Source organism: Rhinolophus sinicus, chromosome 13 (genome assembly GCF_057876585.1).
Source record: "Rhinolophus sinicus isolate RSI-liver-muscle chromosome 13, RSI-T2T, whole genome shotgun sequence".
NCBI classification, from domain to species: Eukaryota; Metazoa; Chordata; class Mammalia; order Chiroptera; family Rhinolophidae; genus Rhinolophus; species Rhinolophus sinicus.
In genome coordinates this window covers 50,314,886-50,331,526 of record NC_142513.1, presented here as the reverse complement: position 1 = coordinate 50,331,526, position 16,641 = coordinate 50,314,886, and the positions used below count along the sequence as shown (strand labels likewise).

The following is a 16,641-nucleotide window of genomic DNA, read 5'->3' as shown; positions in this document are numbered from 1 at the left end:
GGGCCATTTCTCCTTCCAGGCAAAGAGGACCACGAGAGGGGCAGCTCACAACCCTGCCCTGGAGGGCATTTGCTTCCTCTTCAGCCCTAAATCGGGCTGTGCTACAGTCGCCATCCTCTCTGGATTTGGGCCAGCGTATCGTTCAGCGCCACTCTGAGCCAGGTTTACAATCGTTTACCTTAGTTTTCCTCCTAAGTCAATGGTCGGAGGGTGGCTTATGAGGTCAACAACATGGGTTGAAGGAGGGATGGCAGTGTGGTAAGAGGTGCTCCCCTGGGAGTGCGAGCCATGTTTTCCGGACGGCGACTAGATCTGCAAAGGGCTTGAAATAGGTGAGAAGGTAACTCTACAACTCTCCTGAGTTCCCAGAAAGGTAAATGATACAGGGTCATGCCACTCCGCCTCTGTTTGCTTTTTGTTTTCTGATCTGGTAGATGCAACAAGAATTTTTGTTGCTGTATGGATACTTGCAGAAGCCACCAAGTTTTTCATAATAATGTTATCTTTTAGACGTGATTTTTAAGACTAATAGACATACGGCTTTTCTTTTCCATATCACTTACCATTTCCCTCCGTAGTTTTCTGAGAGAATCGCTATCATCCTTTCCACTGACCCCAAAATGGCTCGATGAATGATCACAGGGTTCTTCTTATCATCCCCATCCTTACTGAAAAATGAAAATTCCACATTTAAGTGTTTTCTGAAGATTCAGTAATAACTTTATCTTCTTACCTTATATTTAAAAGATATTTTCCTAAACTATGTAAAACAATGCATTCCTTGTAAATCTTTAAGCATAAAATATGCTCTTTATTCAAAATAGTTTTTTCCTAATTATATCATCTTTTATAAATCAAAGGGAAATGAAATACATTATCTAGGAAAAAGCAAGGGAAGTCTCACCAGGACCCAGATCTTGATTTCTATGTATCATTCTCCAATACTGTTTTTATTGTATTTTTCAGTTCTAAAAATTTTGTTTCTCATTGGAAAAATGGCTGGTTCAAAAGTTGGGTAAGGGAAAACACAAACGAGCCTGCAGCATCTTGTAGTGCCAACACCAGTGAGCAAAGAAGTGCTAAAACTTTTTTTAAATAAAGAAAGAGAAAGGATACAGCATGTCAAAGGGACATAAGAGCCAACACAAAAGAGCTGCCAATGGCAAAGGGTGGCACGATTTGGGCAAGGCGAACTCTAAAATGTATTTTATTATAACCCAAAGTATAAAGTAAATTTTACAAGTCTATACAGATACAAATAAATGATTGAATAAATAAACAAATGGAGAAGAGGCTAATCTTCCTACAGAAGAATTCCAAATAATATGGAATATTGGTGTAGATACTCCTACACCAATAACACCAGTCCCTTCCAGAAAATGGAAGATGGACCCCTTCCCAGCTCAGTTTATGAGGCCAGCATCACCCAGATACTAAAACCAGTCAAAGGCAGTACAAGAAAAGAAAACTACAGAGCAATATCCCACATGAATATACATGCGAAAGTTCTCAACAAACTATTAGGAGATTGAATCCAGCACATATAAAAACAGTGATACACCATGGGCAAGTGGGATTTATTCCAGCAATGCAAGGCTGGTTAAATATTCTAAATCAATGTAATCCACTGTATGAACAGGCTAAAGAAGAAAAGTCATGTGCTCATATCAATTGATACAGTAAAAAAAATTGACAAAATTCAACACCCATTCATAATTTAAAAAACGCTCAGAAATCTAGCACTAGAGGGGAACTTCCTCAACTCAATAAACAGCATTTACAAAGACCAATGGCCAACATTGCACTTCAAGGTGAAACAACTGTCTGCTTTCCTCCTAAGATCTGGAATAAGGTAAGCACATCACTCTCACCCCTCTAGCACCGGAAGTTCCAGGCAGTGCCATAAGGCAAGAGAAGGCATACAGACAAGAGAAAAGGGGTTAAACCATCCCTATTGCAGATGGCATGATTGTCTACATAGAAAAATCCCCAAAATTCTACAAGAAAAAAAACAACCCTCCTAGAACTAGTAAGTTCAGCAGTCTCAGAATACAAGGTTAACATACAAAACTCAGTTGTATTTCTCAAGACGAGCAATGAACATATACATGTCAAATTAAGAATACTATTTACAATTGTCTCCCCCAAATGAAATACTTAGGTATAAGTTTAACAAGACATGTGCAACACTTGTATGCTAAAATCCATAAAAACTGATGAAAGAAATCAAGAAGTTAATGGATTGGAAGACTCAATATAATTAAGAAGTAAAATCATCCAAACTGATCTCTAGATTCAATGAAATCCAGTTCCCACCACGATTATTTTGTAGATTTATTTAAAGCAAAAGAATTAGAATACCAAAATAATTCTGAAAAAGAACAAAGAATTCATATCACCCAATTTTAAGACTTGCTATAAAGCTGTAATAATCAAAACAGGATGGTACTGACCAAGATCAGTGGAACAGAATTGAAAATCTAGAAATAGACTCACATAAATAAATCCAATTGATTTTTGATAAAGATACAAAGGCAAGTCGATGGAGAAAGAATGTTCTTTACAACAAATGATGTTAGAATAATTAGGCCTCTAGATACAAACAACAAGCTCTGGCCTAAACTTCACATCTTACACAAAAATTAACTGAAAATGGACCTTAGATCTAAGTGTAAAACTTAATACTTAGAAAAGCGTTGGAGAAATCATCATGGCCTGTGCTTAGGCAAAGAGTTTGTAGACATGATACCAAAAGCATGACCATAAAGGGAAAAAAAAATGTATAAATTCAATATCATTGAAATTAAAATCTCAAGATGAAAGGGAAGGTTAATACATTTTAAAAAATGAAAAAGAAACAAGCTGCAGACTAGGAAAAATATTTGCAAATCATGTATCCATCAAAGGGCTTATGTCTAGAATATATAAAGAACTCTCAAAATTCAACAGTGAGGAATAATTAGGACATCAGTACTATATTACTTACCATATTCAGTCACTCACCTAACATACGTAAGATTAAATCTAACAGGCAGTTGAAAGTCCAGCTGGATTGTAGCACACTGGTGGTATCTGCCAATTGCATCCTTTATTTTTATATCAATCTGTAAATTAAATGATGTTTGCTTAGCCAGTTTTTACTTTTCTTTAAAATTTTACTCTTTGTGAAGCATATGGTCTACTTACTTTAGGACCATAAAATGCTCCATCCCCTGGGTTCATCTTCCATGGTTTTCCAAATTCCATCAAGCTGTTCTGCAATTGCTGTATTTTTTAAAGACGAGAACATTGAAAATTTCCACTGCATTGAACATTTGATTTTTCTGTCATCGTCTCAAAACGGTAAGTTCTTATAACTCTGGTTATGTTCTATTTTAGCCCAACATATATTTGTTGTGCGTCTTTTACAGTCAGTAAACCACTGACCAACAACTATGTAAAGATGATCAAGACGGCACTTGCTCTCAGGAAACACACCCTTTGTATTTGGGGGAAAATGATAATTCACTAAATAGTTCCAGTGAATTCCAGGTAAGCACTTGGCGGGGCAGGGAGGCTTCAGCCCTGGTGCCAACGCAGGTCCCTCTGCCTCTCCCACATGTCAGCATCTATCTCCTGGTGCGAGTTCCAAGCTCAGCTTCTCTTCTAGTAGGCCCAGGGAAGGCCACGCCCACGGGCGCACTTCACAGGCTGGGAGGCCACCCTCCTCCCTTCATTCATTTCTGAAAGAAGAGACGCTGGGATGTGTTTGCAGGGAAATGAGGCCCTGCAGGTAACTAAGGGATGGAAAGAATCTGGGGGCCTCCCAGGGAATTAAAAAGCCAAACAAAGGCCAGGTTTGAGGGGAAAGCAGACAGCAGAGGTCACTGCTCCTCACTGGCCTCTGGGGACACGGGGATAGGAAAGCCCGATAGGAGCGGCCAAGGCTACGAGCACTCTCGTGTGTGTGAGGCATGGCAGGACGTGAGGGCAGCCCGAGCTGCTGCACTGCACGGGACATGACCTTGGATCCACCTGGCCCCATGAAGGAGAAATCAAGATGTCCTTTATTCCTTGCTGCCCCCCCCCCCCCCCCATAAACCAAGTCTCTGGCTGGCAACAGCACTTGGGGTGCACGTGCTGGGCTCCAGACACATCAGTGAGCTTGGGATTGGGGGGGCAGGGCTGTGATGTCCTTCGGGATCTTTAGGGCTCCTTGCACCTCGGGGAAGGTGGGAAGCAAGAGAGCGGGCAGTGATATTAATGTGTTTCCAAGGGGCCGAGGGTTTATAGTGGTTCCAGCGGTAGATGACAGACCAGAGCCGCTGAAGGAGGAGCCAGAGGGTTTCTTTAAAAACGTATGACAAAACAAAACAAAAAAACCCCTTATGACATTCATTACTAGGGACTGGCACTGACCAGAGTATAAACGAAAACCTGATACAAACTTTAAAGTGTGAAACAATGTACGGTATTGTTATTATTCTTGTGAAGAAAACTGGATAACTACATTCTACAAGCGACATATTTATTCCAGAACTTCCAATTTAAAATTTGCGCTGCAAAGCACTGAATCTTCACACAAGGTGACTACGGTCACGCGGGTGGTTTGTACTCAAGAAAATGAAGGTGAGCTCTTTGTTCCTACCTACCCTTTCCGCTTCATCCCACGTCTCAATCTCTCCTAAGAAGTTTTCAGGCCTTGTTGACAAATTCAACTGAAAGGAGAAGCCAAATGTGGAGTAAACAGACTGCAAAAACTGCAAACACCCCTTTATTTCTTCTTCAATCTGAAAGTAGAGCAAATGAAATATTTTAAATGGAACACCAATTAAATCCATGTATGGCCTTTTTCTAAAATAGTTCATGTCATGGAACTAAAGCATGTTTTCATGGTGGGTACACGGAGGGATACTGGCCGTTCATCTATTCCTTACTTGGATAGTCAGGGAATGGCACCAGGTGTGCATGGGCTGCCCAGGCTGCCTGAGGACCCCTGCCCAGTGCAGGGTCAGGGCCACCTCACTGTGAACACTGCGGCCCAGAAGGGGGAAAGGCGTCGTCGCCCCGAGAAAGTGAAAGCCAAGCTGCAGGGGAGGACAGGGGAGGGTCCTCCATGCAGAGGGAGGGCAGGAGCTCTCTGGGAGCAGAGCAAATACTGAGTGAAGGCCCAGAGTGCAGGGGAGCAGGCTAGGATGGGGGGCCACAGGGAGCTCACAGAGGGGAAGGTGGCAGGTGAGTGGGCCAGAGGCAAGTGGGGCCAGAGAAAATGAAGTGCCTTCAAAGCCAGAGTCAAGTCTGCGCTTTTTAGCCTGAGAGCAGTGGAAACCCAATGAAGGGGTGTGTTTAGCAGACTAACCAATCCAATTTGTTCTTTTGAAGTATGGGAAGTGGATTGGCGAGACTGAAAGAGAGGCCCATTTGATGGAATTTCAGGAGTGAAATGATGGTGGCCTGAACCTGAGAGAAGCCTCGGGAATGCAGAGAGTGTGATGCATTTGCAGTGTATCTATCCTTCCGTTTACTAACTGGTAGTAATTACCCATGTGGTAAGTAAGCACTGTGATGGATGCTGGCAATTTGAGAAGGAAGGAAATTACTCAGGAATTAATTATATGTTTAGGGAAAGCTATCAGTAGGGCTTGTGATTAACTGGACATGAGGAGTGAAAAGTGCAGGACACCTGGGTCCGTGGCCTGGGCAGTGGAGAGGACGCTCGTGCGGGCCCAGGAGGACGAAGCGGTGTGGGAAGCAGAAGAGGGGGTTGAGTTTGGACATGGCCGTGTGAAGGAGCGTGTGATGGCCAAGCAGACGCATCCAACAGGCCCTGTCTGATTGACGGCCGGAGCTCAGAGGGAGGCCTGAGATGCAGGGGAGATGGGGCTGAGTCCAGAGCCTAACCAAAGCCAGAGTACAGGGAGAAGGGCCCTGAAGCTGAGAGGGTGCTGGTGGGCGGAGAGAACAAATAAATGCAAATGGGATGGGGCCAGCAAACATAGAGACACTTAGGAGAAAGGGGACAGCCAAGGACCTGTAACTGTCACTATGGATTAGTCTGAATTTTATAGAATTTTTCTCAGTGGAATCGTACATCACATGCTCTTTGGCTTCTTTCACTGACTATAATTATTCGGAGATATATCCGTGTTGTTGTATCAATAGCCCATTCCTTTCTATGGCTGAGTAGTTTTCCACTGTATGGACACAGCACACTTTATACATTCATCGATTACTGGGCATTGGGGTTGTTTCTGTATCTTGGCTATTTCAAATAAAGCAGCTGTGAACACTTGCGTACGAGAGTTTCTATGGGCATGTGCTTTCTTTTTCTCTTGGGAAAAAAAACACAGCAGCGAGACCACTGGGTCATATGGGAGGGTGTGTTCTGCTTTTTCAAGAAACGGACAAACTGTTTTCTAGTCATTGTACCATTTTCCATCCCCATGACCAGTGTATGAGATTTCCAAATTCGTCCATATCCTCAACAGATATTATCGTCAGTCCTTTTAATTCTGACCATTCTCCCAGGTGGGGAGTTTTGCTCAGTAGGTTTTGTATTTGTATTGTTTTTCTTTTTTCTATTTCATTATTTCTGACCTGTTGTTATATTTTTTTCTGCTCACTTCTAATGTAATTTGCTCTGTGTTTTTTTTAGTTTATTAAGTGGAAGCTGAGGTTACTGATTTGGAACCATTCTTCTTTTCTAATGTAGGAACACAGTGCTAAAAATGTCCCTCTAAGTGCCATTGTAATGGCATCCCATAAATTTTGATGTGTTGTATTTCCTTTCTATTTCATTTCGTATATAACATTTTCTAATTTTCCTTTTGGTTTATTCTCTGACACTTGGGTTGTTTAGAAATGCGTCATTTACTTTCCAAATATTTGGGGATTTTCCAGACAACTTTCTGTGTTTTATTTCCACTTTAATTCCACTGTGGCCAGAAGACACACTTTATATGAACTGAAGCCTTTTCAACTACTGAGGCTTGTTTTATGTATCTTGGCTATTTCAAATAAAGCTGCCAGAATATTGTCTGTCTTGGTCAATGCCCTCTGTGCACTTTCAAAGAATGTGTTTTCTGCTATTATTGGTTGGAACGTTCCATAAATGTCAATTAGGTCCTTCGCATGACAATTTTAGTTTGAATTAACATGAAAACTTGCAAAAAGTAAACTCTAAATTCTAGCCAACACTGAAAAACAAAAACATCCAAAGTTCTACTGAATCCCCTCAAACATTAAACTTAATGTATTTATAAAAAAACTGAAGAAGCTTGTAAGAAAAATACATAAATTTCATGTCAAGAGATTACTGATTTATGACCCAAATTAGAGAATTACAAAATGTGAGACCTCCGCGACTGGACCAAATATCTTACATGAGTACAGTGACTCTGAAAAACTGAGAGACACGTCTGAGGCACACACTGAGTTTGTGCTGACCACGCTCTTACTGTTTTATCCTTTACCTGCTCCACTGTGCAGAAGATGTGAGCGTCATCCTGCTGGAAGCGTCTAACTTGGGTCAAGCCACTTAAAGTGCCCGACAGTTCATTTCTATGAAGAACTCCAAAATCAGCAAATCTAATAGGCATTTCCCTCCAGGATCGTGGACGATGGGCAAACATTAGACTAGAAAAGATGCAGTCACACACAGCTTTTACTTAGCATCGAAAGATTAAGTAATTATCTAAACATTAATAAATTAGAATTAAGCCTCAAGATTTGTAAACACCTTATTCTGGTTCTCAGATCACCACTTTTAAAAAAAAGTTTCTTCTCCTATGAATTACTGAAACTTGAATTTACATCACTACAGCACTCTGAGAAAGAACTCTGCCTGTTATCTCTTCCAGCAACGCTGGTCCCTGTTCCCACTCACCCAGCGAATTTCCACTTACTATTTACAATTCACTTCAAAGCCTACTTCTTATGTGAAGCCCTCCTGGCACTTCCCCAGACAGGCTCCCAGAATACCTACAACATGCTTCTGTTTGGACATTGGGCTCCCTTTTTTATAAATGACTTTCTATACATCTGTTCCGACCTCACTCTGCTCCAAGGAAATCGACTGTGTCTCAGTCACCTCTGTATTCCTAGCACCAAGCACTGTAAGCACTCAGTTAATGTTCTCTGTTGAATAAATGACCCCTGTTCCAGAGAGCACTCCTGGCCCCCACATCCCATCACCAATAAGCCACTGAGAGCTTGCTTTCTTATTCTGAGGCATGAAAATACAAAATTACATTCTCTATTCTCACTCAGCCTTTCGTAAAATTATAGTTGAAACCAACGGCTACAGCTTCAAATGGACCTTAATGGGAAAGTGAGTTAAGAAGTTGTTAACATGAGTCTGGATTAGCCTCCACCTTCTGTTTACAAAGAGAGGTGACAGAACATTTACACGCCAGTTGTCTCAAAGTTAAAGGTCAGTATGTCTTGTTTACACGCAGTCATCATAAAGCCAAACTTCTTTCAGTCTTTACTGAAAAGGGCAAAGAGCTTTCTTCAATATTCACAGGCTTGTTTTAGTAGTTTCCTTCCAAGGTCAATGTACTTGAAATTAAGTATGTTGATGATACAAAACTACCATCGTTGGGACATATTTCATAAAGAATTGAGTCTGTTCATTTCCAGTTGTAAAACCTGCTTGTGTCACAAGGTTGAATTTGCATACAGACTTTCTGATAATTACACTCTCTCATGGAGTCTAAGACAATATTGATTGTAATGTGTATCATTGTTTTATGTAACACTAAGGAAGAAAATAACCTATTAAATAAATTGTGACAGAATGCTGGGATGCCCCCAATTATCGATGTATCCCAATTTCAAAGATGTTGAAATGTTGGAGGAAAAGTTTCCTTGATTCCAAGATATCCAAGTAGCCCATTCATTATGACGTCACTGGTCTTGTTACAATCAACCCGAACAATACATAAGAATGAAATGTTCCGTAAACAGATATATTTGAAGTTTATTATTATTATGAAGACAAGTATAATCATTTATAAAATGTATACGTATGTCTACGAAGAATAAAAAATTAAATGGCTTCCAGCTAACATTCCACACCTGCCAAAGATCGAACATATTTAAATAGTAAATTCATTCTCCAGAATGAAATAACTTGGTAAAGATGACGAGTAACCAACACTTTCCAAATTAAAGGAACCGCTTAACTCCAAGAAGTAAACCTATAACAACAGTAAAAGCTAATTGTGATGAAGGCTGCCCTGTGCTCTTCTGCAAAGATCTGCTTGACTTCCAATACTCACCAGTGCCCTGGACAATTCATGGGTTTCAGGGCAAAAGTGTCCTTCTCAATGTCAAAGGTAAACATATTCTCGCTGTAATGCTGCCAGTGGCCCGAGGCTTCCCAGAGTTTGCTATTGTACACGTTGGGAGAGAGCACCTCCATGAAATTCCGACGGTGATATTCCTCCTTTAAGATAAATGCGCTGAGAGTTACAATCGTCTCTGACATATCACAAAGCTGTGCAAAGTGATGGTGTGAGCAAGAATTTTTTAACTTGAGATTATGTCTTATATTAATTCCTGATTAATGGACCCTGTTTTAGGTGTGGTATTTTCTGGATCATGAAACAAAGATTAATGTACGCTCAGTGCAATTTTCACATTAAGTATATTTATTTTATAGTATACAACAGTATATACCATATAATGTCTTAATTCTTTGAAAAATTAGTAATTGAAATTATATATATATATATATATATATATATATATATATATATATACAAAGTTTATAAATATAAACTTTGTGTAATTGCCAACTCCAAAATCCTTCTACATTCTAGATAAACAGCAGGTTTTTGCTATTACTTAAGAGGTTGACTAATTTTATAACTCAATGAGTCTGAATGCCATGTTGCATGTTAATTTACAGTTTTGATGGATTCAGTTTTAAATAGAAATGAAGTTGAGAATTTTAATCCATAACACTTTTAAGTAATTGGTGTCTATTAGGTTATGAGCCGGCTTCTCTCCCTCCCTCCCTCCCTACTAACAGCTTCCCTAATTCAATCTTTGGGAACAAGTAAAAAGTCTTGATTTCTATCAAAGTTCTTATTTTTATTTCAACTGCTTTTTTCCTCAAAATATCAATTTTGTGATCTTTGGTGTTCCTTAGATTCTCAATAGGATGTTCGACACTTGGGCTAACGCTTATCTTTGTACTGTACGTGCTCTAGAAACTTACATGCATGACAGAAGCATTTCATAAAATCCAAGAATGCATTTAATTTAGGGAAAATACAAATTATCTCAATGCTTTTAGTAGAAGGCACAATCCACTATTTTTTGTTCAGGTTCAAAATTCTTAGTATTACCAAAATAAAATTAATGGAAATGCTTGACCATTTTACTGAGAGAAAATAGTAAAATGTAAGATGGAGTTGAATAAGAATATTTTAAAAATTAACTTACTCGTATGAAATCCATAAGTGTGTTATAAATGAAGGCTCCTCTGGGAAGAAAAAAACAGCTTCCAGGACTCAGATCATGGAAAAAGAAAAGTTCTTGATCCTAGAGTAAAACAATACTGCATTTCAAATTCACTGGTGTTGATTATTATTTACTGCACACATGTGATCTGCCAGGGGTAACACACCCACTCACTTGTCATTTTCACCTTCTAATAACTGACATTCCAAAGTCCCTCAATATTTGTATCTAAGTGGATGCAACAGCACATGGAAAATCACAATTCATGTTTATGGTCGCTTAGCTTGGAACTTAGCTTTGATTTCACCTCTGCTTTACTGTTAATTCCTCATTTGGCACCATGAAGAATGGATCCCGTGAGCAGACAACATGACAAAAAGATTGGAGCTAGTCACTGCTGCATGGGCTTGACGTGATGGTGGTCAGTATCATGGCTGTCACACGCTGACAGCCTGCCTCACGTGGCCACCATCGTCCAGCGTCTGCCCTCACGTCAGCCCTGCACAGCTACCCAGCCAGAAATGCGACATGGAGTACCTACCATAAAGGAATGCTGGGCCCAACATATAACATAGCTCGTAAGTGGCAGGACTAGATTAAAACCCAGGCCTACCTGCTTTCAAATCTCATTCTTTCCTTCTGCTCCGCTTCCCAAATACAAAGTATGTAATCAAAGGATATACAAGTTTTTAAACACACTATTTTTATATCATGATAAATATCAGAGAAGGGTATAATTTTTAAAATCTTATAAAGGTTACAGGAAGAAAAGAGGTTAGACATTGGGGTATTAGCATGAAAGAACTCAACAGTAAACTATGAGTGCCAGCAAAGTAGAAAAGAGGAGAAAAGAAGAAACATTATTTTTCAAACTGTGGGGAGCCATGGTTACAGGTGACTCTAAGCTTTACAGAATGGCTCGGTTTATGCTACCTGTTTCCTCCCCCTGAGGCAATTGTCTCTGCCTGCACCTGGGGGGAGCTTAAGCTTGTAAGCTGCTCAGGTAGCATAAAACGAGCCATTCTGTAAAGCTTAGAGTCACCTGTAACCATGGCTCCCCACATCAAACGTAGTTTTATGAGACATAATCATAAGCCACAAAGGAACGCTCTCATCCCAATAGTGATTGGCGCGTGCAGCCTACCTTCCCGATTTTCCTGTGATCTCGCTTCTTGGCTTCCTGTTGGAGCTTTTCCCAGTTTCTCATCATCTTGTTATCAGGAAAGGATATCCCATAGATTCTCTGCAGTGTTTCCATTTCAGGGTTGCCCTCCCAATATTTTGAGGAATTCTAAACATCACACATGATTTTGGTAAACATATCCAAAATTGGGTTATAAGTAAAATCAGCCTTAAACATGCCTACGCTTTTCCACTATGCATCAACATAGCTTATTGAAAGGTGACTGTTTTGTAGTGCTGGAATCTTAAATTGGTTCTCACTAAAGCTTCCTGGCCTAAATTAATCAGTAAACTATGTAAAGAGTCTGCAGTGGATTCTGGGAATGAAAGCAGCAGCTGTGATCACCATGAGGGGAGCAGCAGAGGAAGAAGATGTAGGAAGTCAAGGTCACCCTTGTTGATCCACGGGCTGATGGCTAAGTACAGTCCTGTCACCAAGCGTTCATGCACCTGTGAGAAAGCCAAGGCCTGAGGGCTGGGAGTGCGGTCGGCTCCAGGCCTCTGGGTTCCCAGAGCTTCTCCATCACACCCGCATGACCCCTTTTGTTTTTTTCTTTTCTGTACATAGTCTTCACACAGATAAATGTTTTTGCTCACATAAGAAAGCCACAGTATGCACAAAATGTCTTAAAGAATCATACGAAAAAGAAATGCATTGTAACACAGTAAGGTTCAATGATAACTAAAAGCTATACATAATGTCCTAATTACCAAAATTCTAAAAAATTATACAATTTTTAGAAGCCCATGTAACAATCAAATAATGAAGTGTTTTTTAAAATAGCGTGATGTTCAGATTATAAAAGGTATGGCTGAAATTCCTAATTATATAGCCAAATTAAAGTTTGCTATCTTAAAACAACACATCCTTACCTTGAAAATTTTTATGGTTTTAATTTTCCCAGTGTGTCTTACGTGGGGGCCTTCACAAAGGTCAACCAGTGAACCGCACCTATAGTAAAAGATTTGAGACGCGCCCAGACACAGTTAGAGGATCTTGGACCATTCATTGTAAACCGTGTTCTCACATGTTTTAAGCGAAGGATTTCACTTATTTGTATGTCTTGGGCAATTTTTAATTGAGGGGCAATTTAAATTAAGTTTTACTTTAGGGCAAAGGAAAGAGGCAGTTTATCCAGTCTCAGGAGCCAGTCTTCTCTTTGCTCAAATTCAAAAGCGACAGAATCTTCTGAAAGAAACAGTGCAGACTGGACACCACCTTTCATTGTCCTTTCCCAAGGCTCTTAAAAACCTTCCACTGTTAAAAAATGAAAAAGCCATTTCCCTGCTCTACACTAATTTTCAAAACAAAAAACATATAAAATTGATACAAAATGCATTAGCTTGATATCTTACCTTAAAAAGAAACTTCACCAAACCCACAGAATCTACAACGCCAAGAGTGAACCCTAACGTCAATTGGGGACTCTGGGTGATGATGACGTGTCACTACAGGTTCATCAGTTGTAACAAACATACCCCTCTGATGGGGGATGTTGGGTGGGGGGTTAGGCTGTGCATGTGTGGGGGAGGGGGATAAGGGAAATCTCTGTACCCTTCCCTGAATGTTCCTGTGAACTTAAAACTGCTCTAAAATATAAAATATTTTCACAAGATAAATAAACATCAAGGGTTTTTTGTTTGTTTGTTTTTAGGCCCTCTGGGTTTATGGTAAAATGTGTAATTGTTTCTTGGGTTTTCTAAAACACAGCACTGACTTAGAATGCAAATCTCGGGCAAAGTGTAGCTAAGCGATGACAGCGCTACCAAAACACAGGGCCATAGCTGGGGATTCCCTTGTCCTTGTAATGAACAAGGACCCCCAAACCTTAAGCACGGGCCTTCTCTGCAAGTATAGAAACATGAACAGAGGCAAAATACTAGGAACACAGGTCAGAGGGAAAGTTACTTAACATAAACCAATTTAAGGAAAATTTAGTAAAGAAAGTAGTTGTTTCTTAACTAATCCAACCAATTTAAAATTTTTTTAAAGTTCACTGCTGAAAATATGAACAATTACTATAAATACATAAGGGCACCAGACTTTTCATCAACATAGGATAAAGCTTTAAACATGAAATGTCATTTCTTTGAATGACCAGGCTTTATATTGTTCTCTGTCCAAGACGGAGATTGTAAATTGAAAATTGACCCTCAGAGGGATGGAAGAAATGCCTAATTAGCATAATCAATATGAATCTTTAATTAGTATTCAATACTAATCAATACTCTCATCTTTAAATAATCCCATAGAAAAAAGCCACTTTTCTCCTATGAGTACGGCAAGAGGCAGAGAACCGCTATGTGAGGAGACAGCCCATAATGGCTCCCGTTGCCACCTTAGCGAGAATGTGGGAGGATGAAACAGAAACCCTTTCCCTAATGGCCCCCAAAAACGTAAGGCCCTAAGCAAGCACAGTCTAACCCACAGGGAGAAGATGCTGTTACATATCCAGAAAACAAAACTTGGGTTTCAGGACCATCCTGGTAAACACAAATGAGAAAATAATGTCCTTTCGGTGACAACATTTCAGAGTCCCTAACTAAAGTAGTATGTCAACTACGCAAATTCACAAATGGTCTGGCCACCCAAAGACAAACTGCTTTTACTGCTGAAACCTTCAGGTTCACCACTGAGCAGTGTTTAGAAGTGACTTTACCTGTAAACTGTGGTAGTGGGCGTCATAACCTTCTCATTCAGGATGCGGCATTTAAATTTATTGTACTGCAAAGAAAAATATATTTACAAATCATTACATAAAACGTTTAAGTGGAAAAAAAACTTTCCTTTTTGGAACAAACGTTGAACTGTTCACTAGGTTCTAGGTGCTGAGACCCTGGTGAGACAAAGAGCTCGCAGTCTAAGCGAGACTGTCCAGTACGGGCGGGGGCCATGAGGCCACGAGGCCATGTGGCTGCTGAGCACTTGAAATGCAACTAATCTGAAAAGAGATGTGCTGCAGCTGCCGCACACTGGATTTCAGAGCCCTAATGTAAAAAAAAGGGTGTAAGGTAGCTCATTAATTGTTGTTTATGTTGGTGACATGTTGAAGTGATATTTTGATACTATTGGGTAAAAATTAATTTCACCTTTCTTGTACTTTCAAAATGTGGCTACCAGGAAATTTAAGATTACCTCCATGGCTCAGATTTGTGGATTACATTACATTTCTACTTGGACAGCACTATTCTAGAAGATTCCAATTTTAGCTACATGAAATAAATAAAATTCTGTCCACACAGCTACATTATTGTGTATAAAAACAAAAACAAAGTTTAGAGTAAATGATCACATCGTTACATTTAAACACTCAACAGTTACTTTTCCTTCCATTACTTATCACAGTGCCCGGGTGCACGGTGCCTGGAACCTTATAGTAACAACTTAGAAGAGGTAGTTGTTAGAAAGAAAACAAATAGATTTGCATGATTTAACTGTTGCATATGCATAAGTTCAAATCAAATCATCTTTCTTTACAAAGGTTTGATTGAGTTTAGTTCTCAACCCACAGAATGGGAGAGAACTGCAAGTCACATACCTGATACAGGATTAATACCCAGAATATATAAAGAACTATAACCCAACAACAAAAAACAAAAACCCATTTCAAAACTGGGAAAAGGGCTTGACATTTCTCCAAGCAAGATATACAAATAAATGGCTGATAAACACATGAAGAGATGCTCAAGATCGTCAGTTATTAGAGATGTAGATCAAAACCACAATGAGATCCGACATCACACCCAGCAGGATGGCCTTTATCAAAAAACAAAACAAAAATAATACGCGTTGGCAAGAATGTGGAGAAATTGGAACCCTCGTGCACTGTTGGTGGGAATGTCAGGTGGTGCAGTTGCTTTGGTATCACATTTGCTCAGAAAATGAAACAGAATTTCCATATAATTCACAATTCCACTTCTGGATATGTACCCAAATGAACTGAAAGCGGGGTCTCAAACAGGACAAATCCTGTCTGATTCCATTTACATGAGGTTCTAAGAGTAGTTAAATTCATAGAGACAGAGAGAGGGGAAGGGGGAATGGGAAGTCAGTGCTTCACGGGTACAGGGATTTAGTTGGTGAAGATAAAAACTCGGGAGATAAATGGTGGTGACAGCTGCACAACAATGTGAATGTACTTAATGTCACAGAACTGGGCACTTGAAAGTAGTTAAGATGGTAAATTTTGTATTTTGGGTATTTTACCACAAAAAAAGAGTAGCTGTAACTTTTACCAAACTTAAATCTATTTGTTAATTCAAGTTCACAAAAGTAACAATATTATGCTTTCAAATTTTGTGCTTTCTCTGATATGTATAACTTAAAAAATAAAATTAAGAATATATTTAAATACACCGGTCAAAACAATACAAAGAAAAATCTAAGCTTTTTTTACAAAGGTTAAAATCTTTAAAAACAATTTTTTTTTAAAAGAAAACCCCAAAGAAAAAGGCCCGAATTTTATATGGTATTATAAATATTATTGAGTTAAGCAGACTAGTAAAAATACTCAGAATTAATCAGATTTATAAACACACATATGACAACTATTGACCTGGCCTTTAACTACCTATGTCTGCATTAAAATGTTCAAGAACTAGTGGGGGACTAACCCATTGAGTGACCGAGTGACCGGTGACAACCAACTGTTTAGAACAACTTGGTAAGTAACATCCAATTATTTGCAAAGAAAAAAAGTGTCTCTGTTACTTTTCGTATTCCTAGCAGCAGGTTTTCTTATTCTAATGAGTCTCCCAAATTACCTTAAACATTTCCAGGAGGACCTCCTTGCTGACTTCTAACCTTTCAAAAGGTTGCTCTTCTTGCAGGATGGTCTTACACATGTTCTCCAGCACTGGCAGCTCTGTGCTGGACACAGCTCTAAAAAGAAGAGCATATAAGAATTGACCCTGATTTTTCAGATGTCGTTCCTGTTCCTTTAGGTAGACCTCTGTCCTGAAGTCTTTGTCACTGATTGACATGCTTTCTAAACTGAGGAATTTGCTGTT

General features: G+C 39.5%; 1 protein-coding gene across 3 annotated transcripts in view; it reads right to left on the bottom strand.

Annotated features, from left to right (window-relative positions):
- Positions 1 to 16,641, bottom strand: part of TARS3 (threonyl-tRNA synthetase 3) — a 31,700-nt gene that overhangs the window by 4,198 nt on the left and 10,861 nt on the right. Inside the window, exons 6-17 of one of the 3 annotated variants that reach the window (XM_019726618.3) lie at positions 16,396 to 16,513; positions 14,292 to 14,356; positions 12,505 to 12,583; positions 11,594 to 11,740; positions 10,432 to 10,530; positions 9,261 to 9,427; positions 7,452 to 7,614; positions 4,632 to 4,769; positions 3,187 to 3,264; positions 3,004 to 3,104; positions 564 to 668; positions 183 to 322 (exon numbers count right to left, since the gene is read on the bottom strand). In XM_019726618.3, the coding sequence (XP_019582177.3) occupies positions 307 to 322; positions 564 to 668; positions 3,004 to 3,104; positions 3,187 to 3,264; positions 4,632 to 4,769; positions 7,452 to 7,614; positions 9,261 to 9,427; positions 10,432 to 10,530; positions 11,594 to 11,740; positions 12,505 to 12,583; positions 14,292 to 14,356; positions 16,396 to 16,513 (1,276 nt within the window). In that variant the 3' untranslated portion in view covers positions 183 to 306. Of the gene's footprint in view, positions 1 to 182; positions 323 to 563; positions 669 to 3,003; positions 3,105 to 3,186; positions 3,265 to 4,631; positions 4,770 to 7,451; positions 7,615 to 9,260; positions 9,428 to 10,431; positions 10,531 to 11,593; positions 11,741 to 12,504; positions 12,584 to 14,291; positions 14,357 to 16,395; positions 16,514 to 16,641 lie in introns of those variants that run through there. The other 2 variants (XM_019726616.3, XM_019726617.3) reach the window with 2 other exon arrangements.